Here is a 23,267-nt window from a genome sequence, read left to right on the forward strand (position 1 = left end):
CACTCATGCGACACCTCTAGCTGCCGGGAAGCCGAGGATGTCATATGACGGCCGCCCAGGATGGCAGAGCCACCTTGCGGCCATCATTTGACTATATGCGGAATGTGAAGCGGTTAAACCCCTGAAATTTCACCAAAGCCCCCCAACGGTTGTAAATAATAATAAGAAATAAAATTGTAAGAAAGAGGTTTGCACCAGCCTTTGCCCTATCAGTTAAAGCGGGAGTCCACCCGCAATTTTTTTATTTTTTTAAAAGTCAGCAGCTACTAACACTGTAGCTTCTGACTTTTAATAAGGACACTTACCTGTTCTAGTCGCCCACGATGTTGGTCCCCCGACGGCGATCGCTCGGTCCTGGCGCCTCCATCCTTACTAAGGGAAACAGGCAGTGAAGCCTTAGGGCTTCCTACTGCGCAATCGCGACTTGTGCGGCACTTTGTGAATGGGAAGCTGCCTCCTGGGATACACACCGTTCCCAGAAGGCAGCGCGGCTCATTCACCAGAAGACACCGCGACGGAGGACGAGGCAAAAGAGCTACTTCCGCATAGCAACCGCCCTTTCAGGTGAGTATAAGGTGAGTATAATTTATTTTTTATTTTTTTTAAGATTTTTTGGGAAAGAAAAAAAGGGTGGAACTCCACTTTAAGCTGCCCATTTGACTCTCCCAGCCCTCTATGATCTGGAAGCCATCAAACCTGCAACCTGTGAGATTTTGAACAGCCCAAAGAAATCAATAGCTGCTCCAATGATTACAGAGGAGCCAAAAATCCATTTATGTATAATCCTAGCTAAGGAGGGTGCTACACATGCCACCTTCTTAGGTGGTACAGAGATCAGAGAGCCAGGCGGCTAGTGTTTTAGAAGGGTATGAACAATGTTGGCTTTTGCAATTTAGTATAGGTTTTATTTAAAGTATATTAGGGAAATCTCATCACCCAAATGCAATCTGTGATCGCTCAGACACACCTGGGAATCATTCAGTCTCAACACACAAGCTCCAGACTGCACAGCACTGACCATGAAACCAAGGTAAAATATATCTTTAAGCTTCTTTTTACTACCTGTTGGATCCCAGTAGTTTGAGGCAGATAGATTGCAAAGTAATGACATAAAGAGACAGAATGATTACCTGACAAGGAGAGGACGGTTGACCCTTGCGGCTGGATTTTAATTATGCTTTCCCCAGACCAGTGCAATAAAGGGAACATGGGAAGTGCAATTGCTGACCTACCTTGGACAATGATGCCTGGCTGTCTCTGATTTCAGCATTTTCACAGGTCACTAACCTGGAAAAAAAATGAAATAAATCAGTAAAGCCAGAGAATAGCCATAAGTCTGCATACTTTTTCCACTAAACCTATAGAGGCATGACAGCCAATCTGCTCTAAGAAGCAATAGTAGCCCCCAACGTTCTTTGATGACAAGGTTCCTTTAATGGTGTGTACATAAATCCTTCACTTTGTATGAAACAGGCTGAGTATCAAATATATAGCTGAAAGGTAAATGTCTTCTATAGTTCACTTTTCTGGTCAGCCTGTTTGTTCCACGTTGGCTTTCCAAGACATGTAGAAGGCAGAGACAGCCAGATAACTAGCATTTTCAAATAAGGATTTGCGACCTTTTGTACAGTTTTTTTTTTTTTTTTAAAGAGTGGACTTTAGCAAGATAATATAAGGTTCCATTCACACTAATGCGTTTTTTGATGCATTTTGCAGAAATGCTGGGAATTTTTTTAACATGGTTTCATATGGAACATGTTCCCATCAATGCTTTTTTGTGCCTCTGCGTTTTTGGAAAGGGCCAGGGACTTTTTTTCCCGCAAAAAGCAGCGTTTTGCATGTAATAGAATTCAATGGACCCGCATCCAAAACTTAAGTATCGCATTTTTTTCACGATTTTGCAGTATGCGTTTTTATTAACCTGTTTATAGCTGGTTGTTAAAGGAAATGTAATAAAACAAAAAACGCAAATCGCGGTAAAAACGCCTGTCGAAAAACGCAGCAAGCACCGCAAAAAGCAATGCAAAAACGCTCAAAAGCAACATGCATAGGTATGAATGGAGCCTTAGGCTCCATTCACACTAATGCGTTTTTTGATGGATTTTTCAGAAATGCAGGGAAATGTTTTAACATGGTTTCCTATGGAACATGTTCACGTCAATGGTTTTTTGTTCCTCTGCGTTTTTTGGAAAGGGTCTGGGATTTTTTTTCCCTGCAAAAAGCAGCATTTTGTATTTAATAGAATTCAATGCACCCGCATCCAAAAGGCAAGTACCGCAATTTACCTGTTTGTAGCTGATTGTTAAAGGAAATGTAAAAAAAAAATAAAAAAAAATAATTGCTGGCTAAAAAATAAATAAATTAATAATAAAACAAAAAACACAAATTGCAGTAAAAACGTGTGTCGAAAAATGCAGCAAGTACCTCCAAAAAGCACTGCAAAAACGCTCAAAAGCAACATGCATAGGTGTGAATCGAGCCTAACAATAAGTTTTGCCCACCTCAACAGTGTGCCGCTTACAAATCTGTGTCCGCTGAATGCTGCAATCACCTGGTACAAGCACTAATAATAAGACTAAGGCTATACCATTATCTTGTGCACAGGTTGTTTATCATTGTGCTACTCCTTGTATGCCACAATTTATCTGGCATAACCAAAAAGGTCCGCAGTATTTAACCTCTGACCATTTAACATGGCAGGGAGGATGGGCCCTAAACCCCCCAATGTTGCATATATGCTGCCAAGGTTTCTGTTCCAAGAGCATACCTATTGCCTCCAGCACAGTGACCGGCCTTTTACAAACAGCTCCTGGTCTCTGTTTATGATCAGGAACTGGCAGGAGAGGCTTATGATCATGTGACCACTGTGACATCACGTGATCAAGAAGACCATCCCTGCATTGTGAGCCAGTAGGGATGAGCTCCAGCGTGTTAGCACAGTCCACGTGCAGAGCCCGCCAGGAAGTCTGCACGGCGCTGCACTTATCACAGGCAGGGAGACATATTTCCGATGCTCGGCACAGAGATCGGGAAATGTATCCCTGCCTCTGGTTAGCGCAGCGCCATGCAGACTTCCTGGCGGGCTCTGCAGGTGGACTGTGCGAACACGCTGGAGCTCATCCTTATGAGCCAGTCGGGGGGCCACCAGAAGGTGTTAACATGAATCTGTGCATTCATACCTTTAGCCCTGGTTCACATTGGTGCGTTTTGACATGTGCCCGGCAATGGCACCGCCCTAATCGGTGCGACACTGCATTTGCGGCGCTGCACCAATTTTAAAAAGTAATTTCTGTACTACTTCATTCCTGCAGCTCAGTGTGAACCTGGGCTTAAAGTGATTCTAAAGTCTCAAGGTTTTTCATAGCATTGTATACATTAAGGTGAAAAAGTACTGCTGCCACCAAAGCACTTCCTTTTTTTTTTTTTTTTTTTTTTCTACCTGAACCTGATCTTTCCAGCGATGTGCACAAGCCCAGTGGCTCCAGCTGTTGTCTCTCTCCTCATTGGATAGATTGGTAGTAGCAATCCCGTGGCTCCCGCTGCTGTCAATCAAATCCAGTGACGAAAGGAGCAGGGCCAAATCCCACTGTCTGTGTCAATGGACACAGCAGCGGAACTCAGGAGCATGCCCGCATTGGGTGCCCCCAGGGAAAACCCCTTTCCATGGAGGCACCAGATGAAGGGGAGGAGCCAAGAGAACTGGTGGGGCACCACTGAAAAAGAGGTTCGGGGCTGCTTTGTTCAAAACCCTTGCACAGAGCAAGTAAGTATGACATGTTTGTGTGTTTTTGTTTTTTTTTATAAAAATAACACATTTATTTGACTCTGAGTTTAATAATAAATTATTACATTTGTTTTTTATTTGTATTTTTTGGCAAGTACCTATATTTTATTTAGTATCAGCCTCTTGCAGTCCCCTGTACAGCAAAGCTCAGACTTGAAAAGCAGCATAAGGAACCAATAGTTTATGCTGCAGTGTTCACGTGCCAACAAGGGAAATGCTGATAGGTGGAGAGAGCAGAGTAAAGCTGGTTCATACTATTGTGAATGGATGCGGGTTTCCCCGCATTCAATTCGCATGACAGGAGAGTGTGACCTCTATGGAGCCGGTTCACACATGTCCAGAGCAGCTGCGGAGTGAATTGCACAGAGGTCCCGTGTGTCTTTGGCTCTGTTTCAGGTCCAAATTCAGCCAAAAATGTAGACCTAATTCCATCCTGAAATGGTGAACAGGGACGCACCGGACCCCCTGCTGTGCCTTGCAGCCGTACACAGTGGAAACCCAGCCTAACAGAGAGGTGAGCTCCTCTGCTGCTTCTCCTTTCACTGTTCAGTCACAGCCTGGGTGAAGGGGGACCTGTAAGCATTGCTGTGGTTTCTTCCATTATCTGTGAAGTACTTCAGCAGGACGCCGCGCCCTTTTTGCACCCCCTTTCTTCTGAAACACCTACGGTAAGACAGCAATCTCTTCTGCCAACACCTCAATCTGACCAGGTCCTGCCTGCAAGGGCTTGTTCACATGGGTGGATGTACAGGCAGTAGGAACAACAAATTGATCCATGTTTTTACTGCTCCCCAGCCAGACTTCTAAACTGGTGGCCAGAGGGGACAATACATATTGCCATGGCCTTGATGCTTTGCTACACGGTGCTGCAAAAATGACACCTCATGTCGAGAAATACCACTGTGAGTCAAATGCTTGTGGCATGGAGTTTCGATAGAAAATCATTGTTTGGCTGACAAAACAGGCCAGTTAGAAGGTGGTAATATCGCTTCCTAACTGCCTGGCAGCCCTCTTCAATGCCCTCTGAAAAACACAGGATCATTTTTCAGAGACATGGTAGAAAGTGCCACACGTGTGAACGAGGCCCAAGGCTACATTCACATGGGCGATTGGCCGCGGCAGGAATCTGCTGTTTCCTGTTGCTGTTTTTGCCACCTGTGAGCTGCTAGCGGCAGCCACTGAACCCGTACACTTCAATGACCGGTCGGCAGCAGCCGCAGCTTTCCATGGCTGTCCGTACAGCCAACAATCACCTGTGGTGATCACTACTGGACACTATGCCATAAAATATAGAGGCCGGGTGAGCTCAGAGGCCACAGCTAGCTGATCGCAGGTACTGTAGCAGAAATAGGCAGATTTCCATACCGCCCAACTTTCTGAAATGGGAACGAGGGACACCTATTAGCAAAAGTATGTAGGCATAGGACACACCCCCTAAGAGGAGAATTGTACAAAAAAATGATTGGTAAAACCCACAAGGGTTTGTTACCGCTAATATCCCTTTATATTGGCTTTTTTTTTTGCAAATGCAGCAATTTAGATATTGGATGAAAGGTTTAGCACTTTTTCATAGATAAATAGTGCATTTTATATACAACTATATGGATCAGACCAAAATGAGGGACAAATGAGGTGGAAAGGGGGACATTGTTCCAAATCAGGGACAGTTGGGATCTCTGGATTCCTGCCATTCGCAGTGTGGCCTAGGAGAATGTAGCCCTAGTGTGACTTAGTGTATTTATCGGGGTATAGCGCGTTCCGGCATATAACGCGCACCCCAAACTTCGGAAGGTAGTTTTAGGGAAAAAAAAACCTTACTTTTTTGTCCATCGGCGGCCTTGTCTGGCGTCTGTCTGCGGCCTTGCGCGGGGTCCGTCCAGCCTTGTGGGTGTCCGTCTGCGGCTTCCTTGCGCGGGGTCCGTCCAGGTGTCCGTCTGTGGCTTCCTCGCGGGGTCCGTCCAGTCCATCCGCACCTTGCCCGAGGTTGCAGCGGTGTTCGTTTTTGAATTAGGAGCCGAGCCGAGAGGAGCCGGATTTCCTGTGTGTTCTGCTCCTCTTGGCTTCTCTCGGCTCCTCTTGCGTGGCTGCGGGCGGAGCCGAGTGCGCAGTACACTCGGCTCGGCTTGGCTCTAGGCTGCGGCGCTCGGCTTGTCTCGGCTCCTCTCGCGTGGCTGCGGGCGTAGCCTAGCCGAGTGCGGCTCTGTCTATTTCGGCGGCGCCCTGGAACAGCAGCATCGGCGTATATCGCGCACCCACGATTTTCCCCTGATTTTAAGGGGAAAAAAGTGCGCGGTATACGCCGATAAATACAGTATACAATATTGAGGGGCTGCACACTGTCGGCTCAACGTGTATCAAATAATGAAAAGCGGCCTCAGCTACTCCTGAGACCACTCCCCCGATGCATTTCACCCCTCCTCCAGTCCCCTATGACTAAGCCCCGGAGGCGGGGTGAAATTCATCGGGGGCGTGGTCTACGGAGGAGCTGTGGCTGTTTTTCACTATTTGATACACGTTGAGCTGACGGTGTGCAACACCTCCATATGGTATGCAACTATGTTTTAAAAAAAAGGTTAGAATGGGGGTGGGACTTTAATTGTGCCTCCTGAGGAGTGTAAGAAAGGGGATACAACTACTATGATTTATAGAAAAATAGATACATTTTATTTATCTGCCAAATGGCAGTACAATTTAAAAGTAAAAATCAAATCTAAACAAGTTACAGTCTTGAAGTTTGGGGTGTGCAGATCCCAAGCGGTTATAACAGTGTGCCCCTCCATATGGTATATCTCGTTAGGATGCCGGTGTATTAACGTTCTTGTTCCACCATCTGGGAAGTTCCACAACCGACTGCGCAGACTCCGGGCATGCGCAGTAACAGGCTACGGAAACAGCCGAACGCAACAGCTGATCGTCAGCTGTTAATGCGCTCGGCCACGTTTGCCATTGAGTGCGCGCTCATTTATTTTATACATTGTGTTGTGTCCGGGATCCCGGAGCACCGGAGAGGGGGGGCTGTGTGCGGCTCTATGGGGCTGACGGAGCAGGAGGAGCTCACTGACTGACAATAGAGCGGCTGCCATTTCTCTCACACACACACGGCCTGCGTCACCCGGCCATCCAGGGCACCAGTCAGCGAGCACCCGGGCGGGGGAGGCCCCATAGCTGCCTCAGGGAGGGAGGAGGAGGAGGGGGAGAAGATGAGACTGTGACCCGAGTTCTTGTTCCACCATCTTAAAAGTTCCACAACCGACTGCGCAGACTCCGGGCATGCGCAGTAGCAGGCTACGGAAATAGCCGAACACAACAGCTGATCGTCAGCTGTTAAGAGGAACAAATACCATAGCTGGAACCAGCTTGGAAGATCACCGGGATAAGCATTTTAGACACTAACATCCCCCTTAGTACTCCCAAAAAATTCTTACAGGTTGCACTTAGCGTGACTTAACTGCAAGGGAAAAAACAGCTCTTTTGCTGAGTGACAGAGATGCATGAACTCAGACTCGATGGACAAAACTACACATTTCTTGGCAGGTAAAACCACTCCAATGCATGTATTTTATTTGTGTACAGGGCTGAATTTCCCATTAGGCACTGTAGGCATGTGCCTTCATCAAGCACCCTTCCTAGAGGGACACCCACATGTATGAGTTTTTTTTTCAAACCTTTTCGCTGCTAGGTGCGTACAGCACTCTGGTGGCCGCAGCCATGGGGATTGTGTGTAAAACTGACAGGCAGACTCCTGCCTACCAGGTGGAAGGATTTGAGTGGCTTCACTGCCGCTCAATTGTTTACGCACACCCTCAGTACCAGCCCGGGGCCGACATGGCAGGTACCAGTGGGTGGAGGCAGAGGAGTGGACACATTCCTCCCTTTTTGCTGTGACCCGGAAAGTGATGTGTATGACTTGACTTCTGGGTCACCATGTCACTTTACTGGCTAGTATAGCAATACAACGTGAATAGGGGCGGCAACACGTGAAAACGTTATTTGTGATACACGTTACATATCCCCGCACACACCAGAGTGAGAGCAATAATTCTACCACAAGACCTCCTCCGTAACACTAAACTGATGACCTATAGGAAGATTTTGAAGCATCGTCTATAGAAAATATAGGGTACTGAAGTCTGTCACCATTATTTCACGGGCGCACAAAAATGTAAGGTTTGACATGTTGGGTATCTACTTACTCTGCACAAACTCATCTTTTATATTTTATCAATTTGGGTAGATTATTGAGTTTGTTTATCCTAAAATTGACTTTAGTATGTTTGTTACGTTTCATAGACCTGCCGAATTCTCTGCCTATAGGCTCTTGAAATGCAGTGTCTTGAAAAAGTATTCATACCGCTTGAAATTTTCCACATTTTGTCATGTTACAAATAAAGATTTTTTTTTTGGGGGGGGGGGGGGGTTAATGTTATAGACCAAAGGGCACATAGATGTGAAGTGGAAGGAAAATAATAAATGGTCTTCAACATTTTAAAAAAATCAATATCTTAAAAGTGTGGTGTGCATTTGTATTCAGCCTCCTTCAATATTTTGTAGAACCACCTTTCACTACAATTCTTTATGGGGATGTCTCTACCAGCTTTGCACATCTAGAGAGAGACATTTTTGCCCATTCTTTTTTGCAAAATAGCTCAAGCTTTGTCAGATTGGATGGAGAGTGTCTGTGAACAGCAATTTTCAAGTCTTGCCACAGATTTTCAATTGGATTTAGGTCTGGACTGTGACTGGACCATTCTAACACATGAACATGCTTTGATCGAAACCATTCCATTGTAGCTCTGGCTGTATGTTTAGGGTCGTCCTGCTGGAAGGTGAACCTCTGCCCCAGTCTTTTGCAAACTCTAACAGGTTTTCTTCTAATATTGCCCTGTATTTGGCTCCATCCGTCTTCCCATCAACTCTGACCTGCTTCGCTGTCCCTACCGAAGAAAAGTATCCCCACAGCATGATGTTGCCACCACCATGCTTCACTGTGGGGATGGTGTGTCCAGGGTGATGTGCAGTATTAGTTTTCTGCCACAAAGACCAGAGCACCTTGGCTTCTCGCAAACTGGACTTCTTATGGCTTTCTTTCAACAAAGGATTTCTTCTTGCCACTCTTCCATAAAGGCCAGATTGTGGCGTACGCAAATAATAGTTGTCCTGTGGACAGATTCTCCCACCTGAGCTGTGGATCTGTGCAGCTCCTCCAGAGTTACCATGGGCCTCTTGGCTGCTTCTCTGATTAATGCTCTCCTTGCCCCACCTGTCAGTTTAGATGGACAGCCATGCCTTGGTAAGTTTACAATTGTGCCATACTCTTTACATTTTCGAATGATGGATTGAACAGAGCTCCATAACATTTTTTTTTTTTTTTTTTTTTTTTAGAATATAACCCTGCTTTAAACTTCTCCACAACTTTATCCTTGACCTGTCTGGTGTGTTCCTTGGCCTTCGTGATGCTGTTTGTTCACTAAGGTTCTCTAACAAACCTCTGAGGTTTTCACAGAACAGCTGTATTTATAGTGAGATTAAATTTCACACAGGTGGACTCTATTTACTAATTGGGTGACTTATGAAGGCAATTGGTTCCACTAGATTTTAGTTAGGGGTATCAGACTAAAGGGGCTAAATACAAATGCACGTCACACTTTTCAAATTTTTACTTGTAAAATTTTTTAAAAACCATTTATCATTTCCCTTCCATTTCACAATTATGTGCCACTTTGTGTTGGTCTATCACATAAAATCCCAATAAAATACATTTACGTTTTTGGTTGTAACATGACAAAATGTGGAAAATTTCAAGGGGTATGAATACTTTTTCAAGGCACTGTAAATAGCTTCTTGCCTGTTTAGCTTTAAAGTCACTGCCATTCATTCTGGAGGAACCTGTGCCTCTGCACACACAGCTCAGCCTCAATGTGTACTAAAATTTTGTAAAATTAGGTATGCATATCAGCGTTGCTACAGTAGGATCATTGGACATCAGTTATGCATTCCCCTGTCAGAACTGCATACCGTATTTATCGGCGTATACCGCACACTTTTTTCCCCTTATAATCAGGGCAAAATCGCGGGTGCGCGATATACGCCGATCCCCGCTGTCTCCGACATTGTCCGAGCCGGGTGTACTGTGCACTCGGCTCCGCCCGCAGCCACGCGAGAGCGCAGGAAATCCGGCTCTGCACAGCGCGCCAAATTCAAACACACAACGGAACGCAACCCCGGGCAAGGTGCGGCTGGACACCTCCAAAGCCACAGAGGGACACCCACAAGGATCGACGGACCCCGCGCAACGCCGAAGACAGACGCCAGACAAGGCCGCCGATGGACGCCGGGCAAGACAGCAGACGGACCCCGCGCAACGCCGCAGACGGAGGCCGGACAAGGCCGCCGATGGATGCCGGGCAAGACATCCAAAATGTACAATTTTTTTCCCCTAAACTTCCCTTCTCAGCTGGGGGTGCGCGCTATACGTGGGCGCGCGGTATATGACGATAAATACGGTAATTATTTGGTTTCAGTTAAAGGTCAATTCAAACTAAAACCTTTCTAGTCTTTAGATTGAGAGGGGAAGATTACCCCTCACTTCCTGTCCTAGTGACACTCTCACATACTGGCACACAGACAGGTGTCACCAGTTGGGTTTTAATAATTGATTCTTTCAGGTGTGTCTGAATTTTTCATTAAAGGGATCGGGTAACCTTAAAGTCTTTATTATATTGTTCTTCCACTACAAAAGCATGCATGACGACTATTGAAGTTGTCAGTAAATGCATGATGATTTCTCTTTTTCAGAGGAAATGCTTCTTTACCTATGTAACCCAAATTGATACATCCATAGAGCCAGCAGGTATTCCTTTGTCCTATCTCAGGCAGTTTGGCAATGTGATGTGTAAAGTGTACTGATAGTCTATTCTCCCTGCTCTGGTGACACGGGTGGCTTCTGGCACAGTAATAAGATGGCAAGCAACTGGAAAAAAGATGAAATCACATCATGATTTATTGCTTACAGAAAAAAAATTGCCAGTACATCGTAATTCTTCTTCAGTTCATTCTATGTTTGTGAACTGTGCCAAGGCATTAAAATTGATGTATTAAGCCTGGTACACACGATTGGATTTTTCGCGGACAAAGCGTAGGACTTTTGTCCGAAGGGCGTTGGCCGTAAACTTGCATTGCATACAAACGGCAAAGATTTTATGGCCAAAAAAAACACGAAACTTTGTGGTTTTTCAGCTCTTTAGCGCCACCCTTTGTGCAACTTCTGCTACTGTGTTAGTATTGCTTCTGAGCATGCGTGTTTTGTACTTTGGAGAGCAGGTTCTCTATTTTTCTCGTCGAGATTCTGGGCAGTTTTCCCAACAAGAAACCTCAAAGCCTTGTACACACGCACGGTGTACTCGGCAAGAAAGCTCTGCCAGCAGTTTTCTTGCTGTTTCTGGCTGAGAACACCGTGCGTGTGTACAAGGCTTTACACTATTCTAGGAGAGATGGCTAAACCTTCTTATCCTATAAATTTCAGATACCATATTTCTTTGATCTCAGTTTTATCAGAACAAGTCAGGTGAAACTACAAAATAACAGAAATAGACCTCAATAAGTACAATATAACATACATTACAGAAACAACGATCTACAATACAGGATGAGATAGTAAAAACATATTTTTTAAGGGGTGATGGCGATAGATTGAGAAATACATGTCTTGCTTCCTGCAGTATCTTCTCAAAGAATGGTGGCTGGTTCACTTCCTGTGAAGATTCTACCCAGAATTTCCTGCTTACTAACAACTTCCTTAACTACACATACAGTAATCAAATAAACCTGCACTCCACATATGATTGTCTTATGTAAATTGCAAACCTTATAGTGGTTGTAAACCCTTTTTGACTACTTCTACCTATAGGTAAGCCTAGAACAGGGATCCTCAAACTATGGCCCTCCAGCTGTTGCAGAACTACAATTCCCATCATGCCTAGTCATGGCTGTGAATGTCAGAGTTTTACAATGCCTCATGGGATGTGTAGTTCCGCAACAACTGGAGGGCCGTAGTTTGAGGATCCCTGGCCCTAGAATAAGGCTTACCTATAGGTAGTGGAAATATCTCCTAAACGTGTACACTGTAAGCCCTCAAAGTTGGTCAGGAACTACAGAGTTTTACAATGCCTCATGACACATGTAGTCCCGCAACAGCTGGAGAGCCGTAGTTTGGAGATCCCTGCCTTAGAGGTTTGAGAAAAAGCATTTAACACTGACTGGGGTGCTTACAATGGTCCGCTTCTATTTGTTTTTGTAAAACAATTATACCAAAAAGAACAAAACAGTTTGCTGTAACTGCTTAAATTTTTTCAGGGAAATGGCTGGTGTTAGCGCTTCAATGATCACGGCACCATGGTTGTTATGGTGTCAGGATGATTGAAGCGCATTATTTCTATTATTACATTGTAATATAAAATGAAATGGTTCAACTCACCATAATACAGAATCAGTGGGAGCCCTGAGCGTGTCACTTGCCACGCCACCTGCCACCAGATGCAGCTTGTCACTTGCCACGTCACCTGCAACATGTTGCGGATTGGCATTTGCCACGTCGCCTGCCACGTTGCGGATTGTCACTTGCCACACGTTGCGGATTGTCACTTGTCACATCACCTGCCACAAGTTGCAGAATGTCACTTGCCTGCCACCAGATGCAGATTGTCACTTGCCACATCACCTGCCACATGTTGCGGATCGTCACTTGCCACGTCGCCTGCCACAAGTTGCGGATTGTCACTTGCCACATCACCTGCCACATGTTGCGGATCGTCACTTGCCACGCCGCCTGCCACATGTTGCGGATTGTCACTTGCCACGTCACCTGCCACAAGTTGCGGATTGTCACTTGCCTGCCACCAGATGCAGATTGTCACTTGCCACATCACCTGCCACACCTTGCGGATTGTCACTTGCTAAGGTGGTGTTTTGCTTGTCAGAGTCAGGCAGCAGAGAGATGATGTAATCACTCTGCTGCCTGCACAGTGATGGGGGAAGTTCATCATCTCTCTGCTTCAGCCCCTGACCCCTCCCCCCGGCCGCCAGCTTGTTGATTGGCCAGCTGCCCTCTCACCCACAGAGCCGACCAGCTGACCGCCCACTCTCTGACTCTCACTCGCCACAGAGCCACCCGCTCAGACTCTTCAGTTCCCACAAATTTCGCAACTACTGCCCGCTCAGATTCTCCGGCGCCCGCGAATTCCGTAACTACCACCCGCTCAGACTCTTCTGCGCCCGCGAATTCCGCAACTACCACCCGATCAGACTCTCCAGCGCCTGCGAATTCCGCAACTACCACCCGCTCAGACTCTCCAGTGCCTGCGAATTCCGCAACTGACGCACATTTCTCGGGGGTGGCAATTGCCCTGTTGCCCCCCCCCCTGGATCCGCTCCTGGTGTGTATATAAATCTGCTGGTACAGCTAATGATCACCTTCCCCCCCAGACTGACAATGCTGCTGTCCAAAGATGTCCTCTATTGATCCTTCATACAGAGTGTAGGCACTCTACAATAAATGAGTTACATGCCAAATCACCAGATAAAAACAAGCCTAAAAAAAGTAAACTAATGCAGCACATGTATTTACTGATTGGTATCGAACGATTGGTAAGTGGCAAAATAATACATTGGGTTACCTACCGCTTTAAACTTTCAGTGCTATATGCAATCATTAAAATATTACTTTGACCACTTCATTAGTATACACAAGTAGTATTTTAATTAAAGGTGCAGCTTTAAAAATGTGATATTTTAAATTCTTTTAACATATTAAAGAAATGTTAGCAGTTGGATTTATATCTGCTTCAAACATCTACACAATCATACAACTTCTTAGCCCCCTCCTTTAAATAAAAACAAATGTAAACCTAATGTGATAAAATATTAGCAGTAAAAAATGCTAACCTTAGATCTCGGCTTCCAGCGTGTTCTCCTAGGGGACGGTGACTCAACCTTCTTGTAGAATCCTGGGAAGACTCAGGACAATGTGTTCTTACTAAAAGTTGAGTGAGGTCAAATTCACCTAAGCAAGTTTGCTTAAAGGAGTTGTAAAGGAAAAAAACATTTTGCCTAAAATTAATGTCTGCAAGGTAGACAGACAGAATAGTGTAATGATTCTGTTAAAAAACGAGTAAATACCTATTAAATTCCTTCATCTATATCACCTCCAGCATTCTAGTTTCTGTTCTCTCATTCACTTCCTGGTTTGCATCGCTCGTTCATGTAAGAACTATATTTCCCAGTATGAATAGCGGCACGCCCAGTAATTCACACCTCCTTGAAGTCTCTAACACGTAGAGAGCGTCCTGCCACACAGATGTAGTTCCCAGGAGGGGGCGAGCACGTTACTGACCACCGCAGTAAAGCCTCCCGTCACGGTGGTCAGTAAAATCAGACAAGCAGGAAGTGAACAGAACAGAGAAGAAATAGAGCAACTTCTGAGCAAAAACAAACAATGAGGAAGTGAAAAGAGGAATGTCTGCAGGTAAAGGATGCTTATTATGAAAAAAAAAAAGTTTTCCTTTACAACCCCTTTTTAAAGGGGTTGTAAAGGTTTGTGTTTTATTTTGTAAATGGGTTCCATTAAGCTAGTGCATTGTTGGTTCACTTACCTTTTCCTTCGATTTCCCTTCTAAAAATTTTATTTTTTTGTCTGAATTTCTCACTTCCTGTTTCTCCTCAGTAAACTTGCCCCCATCACCCAAGCTGTTCTGGCTGGGGGGGGGGGTTAATCAACCAGAACAGTTTACTGAGGAGGAACAGGAAGTGAGAAATTCAGACAAAGAAAACAAAGAAAAAAACATTTTGGAAGAGAAATCGAAGTGTAGCGCCCCCTTACTTTCAGTATGGGCGGTATGCCAAAGTTAGTGGGGAATGGGAGGATTAGTTTACTCCCATTCACAATTTATTGAAATTTGGGCTGTTGTCAATTCGGAACTATCCTGTGGGTCAGTCTGCGCTCCAGGGGTGCGTTACCACCCCTGGGCGACAGTTGGCGCTAGAGGGGTTCTGACGGACCCACCTTCCCCAGCAGCCAATCGGAGGAGGTTTTTCCCTCGTTGGGCATGCTGGGGGGGTATATCTGTGGCACCGGCCATTAGCTGCTCTGTTCTGTGCGGGGCCCGAGTTCCAGATGCGGCATCCACCTTCAGGGTGCGCGCATCCATGGGCCCTGCCACCATGGCCTATTTCACTGAGGTTGCACACCATGCGGAGCCTCAACCTGACACTGAGAGGGGCCCCAGCGGCTTGCTGGGTCCCAAACCCTCCGCTGAGATGATTCTAAGCTGGGAGCTGCGCGATGGGCATCGGCCCGGGGAGAATCTAGAACTAAAGGTTGTCCAGGAGGCCTAGACGAACCATCAGGGATCCAGTCACCATATTGCATGACAGGTATGCTTAAAGCTGTCAATTGGTGACACTATTTGAACTGACTGGGAGGATTCACTCAATCTAATCTCTTGTATCTCAAATTGCTAAGCCTGTGGCAGAGGCCTGTTTCCTCCCAGTGATTTACAAGTGGCGCTCCAGCTGCCAGGTCTATGACAGTCGCCTGTCCGGGGCCACTTTACCCACTCTGCTGGAGTGGCGACGAGTTGAGCTTTATCATTGCTGAGAGCGAATTGACTCTCTTTCATATCCAAGGCCTTGATACCAAAGTTCTCTCCTTGCTCATCAACCTTTCTCTATTGTGTGCCATGTTGATGTTGGCCGTGTTGGGCCTTGGAATAAAGCATTGAAAATGTATTTGGTGTCTGGACACTCACTCTTCATCCACACTCACAAGTGTCACCCTAGACTAAAACAAGAAGGGCAACCCAGCACGCCGATCCCAAACTAATCAGCGGCTGCTTCGGGGGTGAGCGCTACAGAAGGAAAGGGTAAGTGAACCAACAATGCACTAGCTTAATAGAACCTATTTAGAAAATAAAAAACAAACCTTTACAACTCTTTTAAAGCCGATGCTTATGAAAAATGTGGACAAATACGCATTAATATACTGTATCTTGTGGATTTCTATTTGTGGAATTTTACTATACTACAGGCATACCCCACTTTTAAAAGGGTTGTAAAGGTACAATTTTCTTTCCTAAATAGCTTCCTTTACCTCAGTGCAGTCCTCCTTCACTTACCTCATCCTTCGATTTTGCTTTTGAATGTCCTTATTTCTTCTGAGAAATCTTCACTTCTTGTTCTTCTATCTGTAACTCCACACAGTAATGCAAGGCTTTCTCCCTGGTGTGGAGTATTGTGCTCGCCCCCTCCCTTGGGCTACAGGAGAGTCAGGATGCCCACTAACACACAGCTCCTTTCTCTGCAACGTAGAGAGCGTCCTGACTCTCCTGTAGTCCAAGGGAGGGGGCGAGCACGACAGATAGGTAACATCCCTGTCCATGCCTGCTGGACCATGAGTCAGCGGTAATATGCACCTTACCACTGACTGCCCTGTCCAGCGAGGCATGGACATTGCCTTCCAAATGGCGGTAGAGAGCCGGAATCGCCTTCCGTGAGAAAAAGTGGCGTTTGGGAATTTGCCACTGAGATACCGCACATTCCACAAACTCACGGAAGGGGGCAGAATCTACCAACTGAAAAGGCAGCAGTTAAAGTGCTAGAAATTTTAGCTAAGCTAGCATTCAACCGCTGGGCATGTGGATGGCTGGGAGAGAACTTCTTTCGGCGCTACAGCAGCTGGGGCAGGGAAATTTGCCTGGTACAATCTGCCATCGGTGTACCAATAGTAGATTGCCCACATGTACTAGGCGGTGACACACCTAATTCTATACCTTTAGTCCTATCAGTGCAGGCTTCAGAGAGGACTGAGGGTATAGTGGGGGTGGAGATCCCAGCTAATGAGGGGCAAGGGGAGGTCCGCTTTGTTCTTTGGTGTGGGTCTTTGAGGTACGCTTGCCAACGAACTGCATGGCAGGTCGACATATGTCTGGTAAAGCATGTGGTGCCCAAGCGGGTAATGTTTTAGCCACGCGAGATACGCCTAAGACATATGTTGCAAATAGCAGCAGTGCGATCTGATGCACTCGTCTCAAAAAAGGCCCACACCAAACAACTTTTGGAATAACGCTGAGACACAGCAGCACCCTGCACATGCGTAGCTCTGCGTTGTGATGCAATCGGTGTGCTGCCCTTAAGCTGGCCCCTGGAGGGCATCCTGCCTAGTTGGAGATGTGCCTGTGCCTCCTCCTCCTCTCTCCTATCAGGCACCCATCAGTGACCTCATCATCCCCTCCCTCCTCATCACTGTAGAAAACCTGGCAATATGCTGCAAATGGAGAAACATGACTGCCAGATTGCTGGCCTTCTTGGGCACCCCCTCTCTCTGGGCTCACGTTGGTGCCTTCCTCTAGCTGTGTACCATCATCGGAGCCTTCAAAACGCTGTGCATCCTCATGCAGCATGTACCCAACACTGTGGTCAAACAGTTCGGGGGACTCCTCAGGAGGACATGGTGGGGCTAGGGAAGGAGTGACTGATGCCATTGAGCAGAGGGAAGAGGATGCCTTGGCAGCTGCTTTGCCAGACAAAGTACACGAGAGAGGATGAGGACGGCTTGGTCATCCACTCTACCAAGTCTTCGGCATGTTGCGTCTCAACGCGGCCATCTGTCGAAAACAAGGACGAGCGTGTCCAATGGCCACATGCTGATGAGGATGCACCGTGTCCACGACCAGCACTGTTGCCTCTAGACGCAGAGCCTGCTTTCCCTCATGACTCTCTGCCTCTCCTTGTTGTCCTTCCAGACATAGTAATGGCCTGCAGAGGACAAAGGCAGTACACACACCTCGTAGCTTTACGTGAAAACTGCAGAGGTCACGGGCAGTACACACCAAGTAGCTTTAGGTGCAAACTGCAGAGGACAAAGGCAGTACACACACTACGTAGCTTTAGGTGCAAACTGCAGAGGACACGGGCAGTACACACCACGTAGCTTTACGGTGCACACTGCAGAGGACACAGGCAATGCACCACGTGAGAATACTGCAGCTAGCACAATCACCTGCCTTCCAGTAACTTAGGAAGAGCTGATCTAGCTAAACTATACAGTGTATAAATATATGTACAACACCTGGGATGCATATATATCCTCTACACACTGTCACTTTAACTGACTAGCCTGCCTGCTCTATCTACCTAGAATAAATGACACTCTCTGTCTTCTCTCTCTAACCACCGCCGCAACACACTACACAAGGCCGACCTGCAGGCGGCCTTTTATAGTGTGGGGCGTGTACTAAACCCCCTGAGCCATAATTGGCCAAAGCCACCCTGGCTTTGGCCAATTATGGCTCTCCGTTTTTTGCGCGCTGTGATTGGCCAAGCATGCGGGTCATAGTGCATGCTTGGCCAATCATCAGCCAGCAATGCACTGCGATGCCGTAGTGAATTATGGGCCGTGACACGCCACTCGAATTTGGCACGAACGACCCGTAACATTCGTATTTAGACGAACTGTCGAACATACGATGTTCGAATTAGAACGTGAGTTCGACTCGAACACGAAGCTCATCCCTATAGCTGGAGAGGAAAAAATCAGGCTCACTTCTGTATAGTGTTTATCATATCAATTTTTGTGCTGCCGTAATAAAGTTTGTACAATTTCTTTACTAAATAGTTTATTTTTGAACCACAAAAGACCAGTTTAATAGGGAATTTTTTTTTTTTTTGTACTTCCAATATTTTAGTGGGTTTTATTAGTGTAGCGCTACCCCCAAAGGAGCCGCTGATTTGTTGTTGGGATTGGCGTATTAAGTTACCTTAGTGCGGTCTAGGGGTGTAGTTGGAGAACAGAGTATTGAGCGAATGTCCAGACAAGGAATAGAGGTTTTCCAATGCTTTATTTCCAGGCCAACACGGCCAACATCAACATCAAATAGGAAGAAAAGGTTGATGAAGAAAGAGGGAGAACTTTGCAGTGTCAGGCCTGGATAAGAACCGAGCAATCCTGCTCTCAGTAGTACCAAATTAAAGTTCGTCGCCACTCTAGCCAGAGTGGGTAAAGTGCCCCCGGACAGACTCCTATCACAAGCCTGGCAGCCGAAGTGTCACTTTAGATTGCTGGGAGGAACAGATCTCTCTCACAGACCTGGCTCTAGGCCTCTGCCACAGGCCGATTACTTGAATGAGCTAAATGGACGAATTGAAAGAATCCTCCCAGTAGGTTTTAACATAGGTGAAGAGGAAAAAGGTACAGCGCAATAAAAATAAAAAATAAATGAAAATAAAATAAATGTGAATTGAAAACCTGCACGGGAAGCGCAGGTTTATATAGGGGGTATTAAGATAATTGAATGAACACTGAAAAACAATCAATTAAATGTGATCAATAATATAGGAATAATATATGAAAATTAGACCAATAAATGTGACATGTCATTGGAAAATTCTTGAAAAAGTGCCAAGGTGAATTTCACAAACAAATGTGCCAAAAATAAACATGAATCAAAAAAGAACTTTATAGTGTTCAAAAATCTTTTGTGATACTAAAAGAAAAATAGGAAAAAGTCCACAAGTGATAATCCAATGAAGCGCTGTTTCTACAATATTCTAGACGTGACACCAGACATATCCTGAACAGACTCTCCACCAGAAAGAAGACACCCAGGTGTTGAGGTAATGTAGTCTGCTTACCACACTGTATGACCGCTACAGCGATCGGAATAAGCTCAGGTAAAAGGTCTCCCACTGAGACTAGATGGTAAGAAATCCTGTATGGGTCCTGTACTGTTGCCTCAAGAATCCAGCTCAAAGGGAAAAGATACAAGAAACATCCCCCATAGCGTGATAAAGTTTCAACTGGCAATATTTATTGTAGCTATAAAACTGTGTACACTCACATTTTGGATTAAAATGACATGCGCATAGGAACCAGAGCGACTGGCTGCAACATCGAATCTCGGCGTCTCCTTTTAACATAGGTCACCGGATGACAGCAAAGCGTACCTGTCAGCATTCCGGTCACCAGATCCCCGATTGATTCGTTCAAGCCCTGTTGGACAACCTGCCTCCGGGTTCTCCTCAAGCCGACCCCCCAATCAAACGGCATCCAGCCTGGGATCCTCTCAATAGAACTGGGGACCCAGTAAGTCACTGGGGCCCCTCTCGGCAACATAGAGCTCCGCGTAGCATTTGACCCCGGCCTGGAAGGCCATCACCAGGGTCCGTTGGATGCGCACACCCTAAAGGTGGATGCCGCACCTGGAACCCGTGGGAAGAACCAATAATGATGGCGTCTGCCACAGATATACTCTCCCCCAGCATGCCCCGCGATGGAAAACTCCTCAAATTGGCTGCTGGGGAAAATTGCTCTGCCAGAACCCCTCTAGCGCCACCTGTCGCCCAGGGGTGGAAACAACACCCCTGGAGTGCAGGTTGACCTACAGGACATTTCTGGAATGATAACAGCCCAAATTTGACAAATTATGAATGGGAGCAAGAATAACTCTCCCATTCCCCACTAACTTTAGTGTAGTGCCCATACTGGAAGTAAGGGGGCGCTACATTAGGATTACGCAATCAAGCTGACTTTTAGGCCCAGTTCACACTGTTGCGACAGCAAAGCTATACGCCGTTGCCCTGCAACTTCCTTCGGACTTGATTCGAGCCTGTACAAAAGCTGAAATATCACCAAAGTAGTGCAGAAATCTTTTCGAAAATTGGAGCGACTTGTGTAGTATCTGTTAAGACAGCTCTTATAGGGAAACATTGAATTTGACATGTAATGTGACTTGGGGTCTCACAAGTCCAATCCTGTTTCGCAGCAGTGTGAATCGCATTGAAGGCAGAATTGTGCAGATCTTGGTGGGTTTAATGATGATAAAGATTTCTCCACTATGTCATTCTTGTCCCTTGAGTTTGAAAGAGCTTAATAGGAAGTAACGACAAGGGAAAATAATGCACTGGAAGTATCAGTATGAAAAAAAAATCAATAGATTTTAATCAATTGAGAATTTTTATCAGCCAATTAAGAGATCACAAACTGAAAATGTCACAGTTCACTTTAGAATGGGCGATCCACATAATATTTTGGCTGTACTGTGTTAATTATACTCAGGAGGCCTTTTTACATCCTTAATCATGGGTTTTGACACTTCTTTAGCGGTAGAGCCATTTGTCATAGGAAAGGCAGCATGAATTGGTATCTTTGTCTAGGCAGTAACGGTATGGCTGATATTAACAGAGAAGAGTCATTTTAGCAAGAACTTAGAAACCTTCGCTAAGGGCTCCTCACAGAATCAAGGACTAAAGCCTCGTACACACAATCGGATTTTCCGACGGGAATTGTGTGTTGACAGCCTGTTGGCGGAAAATCTGACCGATTGTATGCTCCATTGGACAATTGTTGTCGGATTTTACGCAGACAAATGTTGGATGGCAGGCTTTAGAATTTTCCGTGGACAACGGACTGTTGTGTACACAAGTCCGTTGAACAAAAGTACAAACACGCATGCTCGGAATCAATGCTCACCAAACACAACATTAGCAGAAGGTGCCCAAACGGTGGTGCTAAAGAGCTGAAAAAATACGTAGTTTCGTGTTTGTGTGCCGTTGTATGCAAGACAAGTTTTTGGCCAATGCCCTTCGGACAAAAGTCTGGGGCTTTGTCTGCGGAAAATCCAATCGTGTGTACAAGTGGCTTTAGAGAAAATGTTTGCAACCAAATTCCAGTTTACTAAATCTTGCAAGTCTAGATGTTCAAGTAACGTTTGGTTAATAAAATATGGTGTGCAAACAGTTGAAAACGCATGCCATTGTTTTTCCTGCATGAAGAACCGCAAAAATCCTTAAAGGGGACATGTGCGTTTTTGAATGCAGAACAATGCAACAGGTTACCTTTAATTCCAGGCCCTGCAGTATCTTATCTGCACCTTCCCTTCATTATGCTTTATTTGCCACCGATGAAAAGCAATACCCGTACTCCTGGATATAGGGATTAGTGGTTTACTCCCTGATGTCCCACATTACAGAGCTTGGAGCTTGACAACTGAGCACTCATGGGGGAACGGGGAAGGCAAAACACAAGCTTACTTTAAAGGAGTTGTAAAGGAAAACAATTTTTTTGCTGAAATTACTGTTTACAGGGTATAGAGACATAATAGTTAACTGATTCCTTTTAAAAACGATTAAAAATAGATGTACCTGTAGTTTCCAGTTTCGTTTTTGCATCTAGTTTCGTTTTTGCATGTTATTTCCTGCCTCTGTGGTATACAGAGCCTTAGAGCAGTGATGGTTTGGAAAACAAAACTAGAAACTCCCAGTACTGTGGACATCAGGAAACAGACAACCAGAAAGTGTCCAGAACAGAGAAGAATTACAGCAACATCAGAGCAAAAACGAACAATGAGGACATGAAACCAGGACTGCAGTAAGGTAAAGGAAGCTATTTAGCTAAAAAAAAAAAATTCCTTTAGTGACCCTTTAAGGTAGACAAGCATAACACAAAAAATGCCAAGCTGGTCCCACCTCCTCACCTAGACTGGTTGCTCAATGTAGCTTGGGAAGCTGATATGTCACTGGTGGTAGATCCAGGAAACTGAGTGACCCTCTGGTCAGACAAATGGACATGGCAGAAAGACAAAGCCAGGAGCAAGAGAGATCAACATTGGATTCCTTTTATATAGCATATGAGGCCAATGATGGATTAAAGCAGTAAACATCCATCTGGGTGAAAATCAAATTTAAAGGCAACCTTTCGAAAAGGTTCTTTGCCAGACTATGTCCTGCTTTCATATTTTCTGCACCACTGACCTAGAATAAGCATGCATCAAGTATAAATACTCGGTCTGTATATTTCTTCTCGGTCAGGCAGAAGGGTCAGTATAATAGCCAGCCAACCAGCATTTTTGGAATGGCTGCATTGTCTACTAGTGACATGTTTCTTTAAGTCCCAAAGCCAGAGTAACATGCATTTTTAAGGTTCTGACAGTCTTTCATATCATTCCTATTGTTAAAGGGGTTGTAACGGTTTGTTTTTTATTTTCTAAATGGGTTACTTTAAGCTAGTGCATTGTTGGTTCACTTACCCTTTTCCTTCGATTTCCCTTCTAAATGTTTTTGTCTTTGTTTTCTTTGTCTGAATTTCTTACTTCCTGTTCCTCCTCAGTAAGCTCTTCTGGCTGACTAACCCCCTTGGGTCTGCTATAGATTTTAAGGGGAACCCCCGTACGTCGAAAAAACGTGACGTCATAAGAGGCCTATATAAATCGGTGCGAGCTGCGCACCCGGCATTACAGCGGGAGGAAGTGATGTGTCAACATTGAAGAAGAGGGAAGAAGACGACAGAAGACCGGGCCCCCGCTGGTAAAAGAGCTGCAAGAAGACAGCGGAGAAGCCCGGCAGAAGGAAAAAGGAGAAGAGGGGAGAAGACGACAGAAGACCGGGCCCCCGCTGGTAAAAGAGCTGCAAGAAGACAGCGGAGAAGCCCGGCAGAAGG

General features: G+C 45.6%; 1 protein-coding gene across 2 annotated transcripts in view; it reads left to right on the forward strand.

Annotated features, from left to right (window-relative positions):
* The first annotated feature begins 799 nt into the window (after positions 1–799).
* The window catches only part of KCNT1 (potassium sodium-activated channel subfamily T member 1), a 409,716-nt gene continuing 387,248 nt past the window's right edge, over positions 800–23,267 (forward strand). The window contains exon 1 of one of the 2 annotated variants that reach the window (XM_040324182.1): positions 800–1,030. In XM_040324182.1, the coding sequence (XP_040180116.1) occupies positions 1,020–1,030 (11 nt within the window). In that variant the 5' untranslated portion in view covers positions 800–1,019. The remainder of the gene's footprint in view (positions 1,031–23,267) is intronic. The other variant, XM_040324185.1, reaches the window with a different exon arrangement.

The sequence above is a fragment of the Rana temporaria genome, chromosome 9, assembly GCF_905171775.1.
Source record: "Rana temporaria chromosome 9, aRanTem1.1, whole genome shotgun sequence".
NCBI lineage: Eukaryota > Metazoa > Chordata > Amphibia > Anura > Ranidae > Rana > Rana temporaria.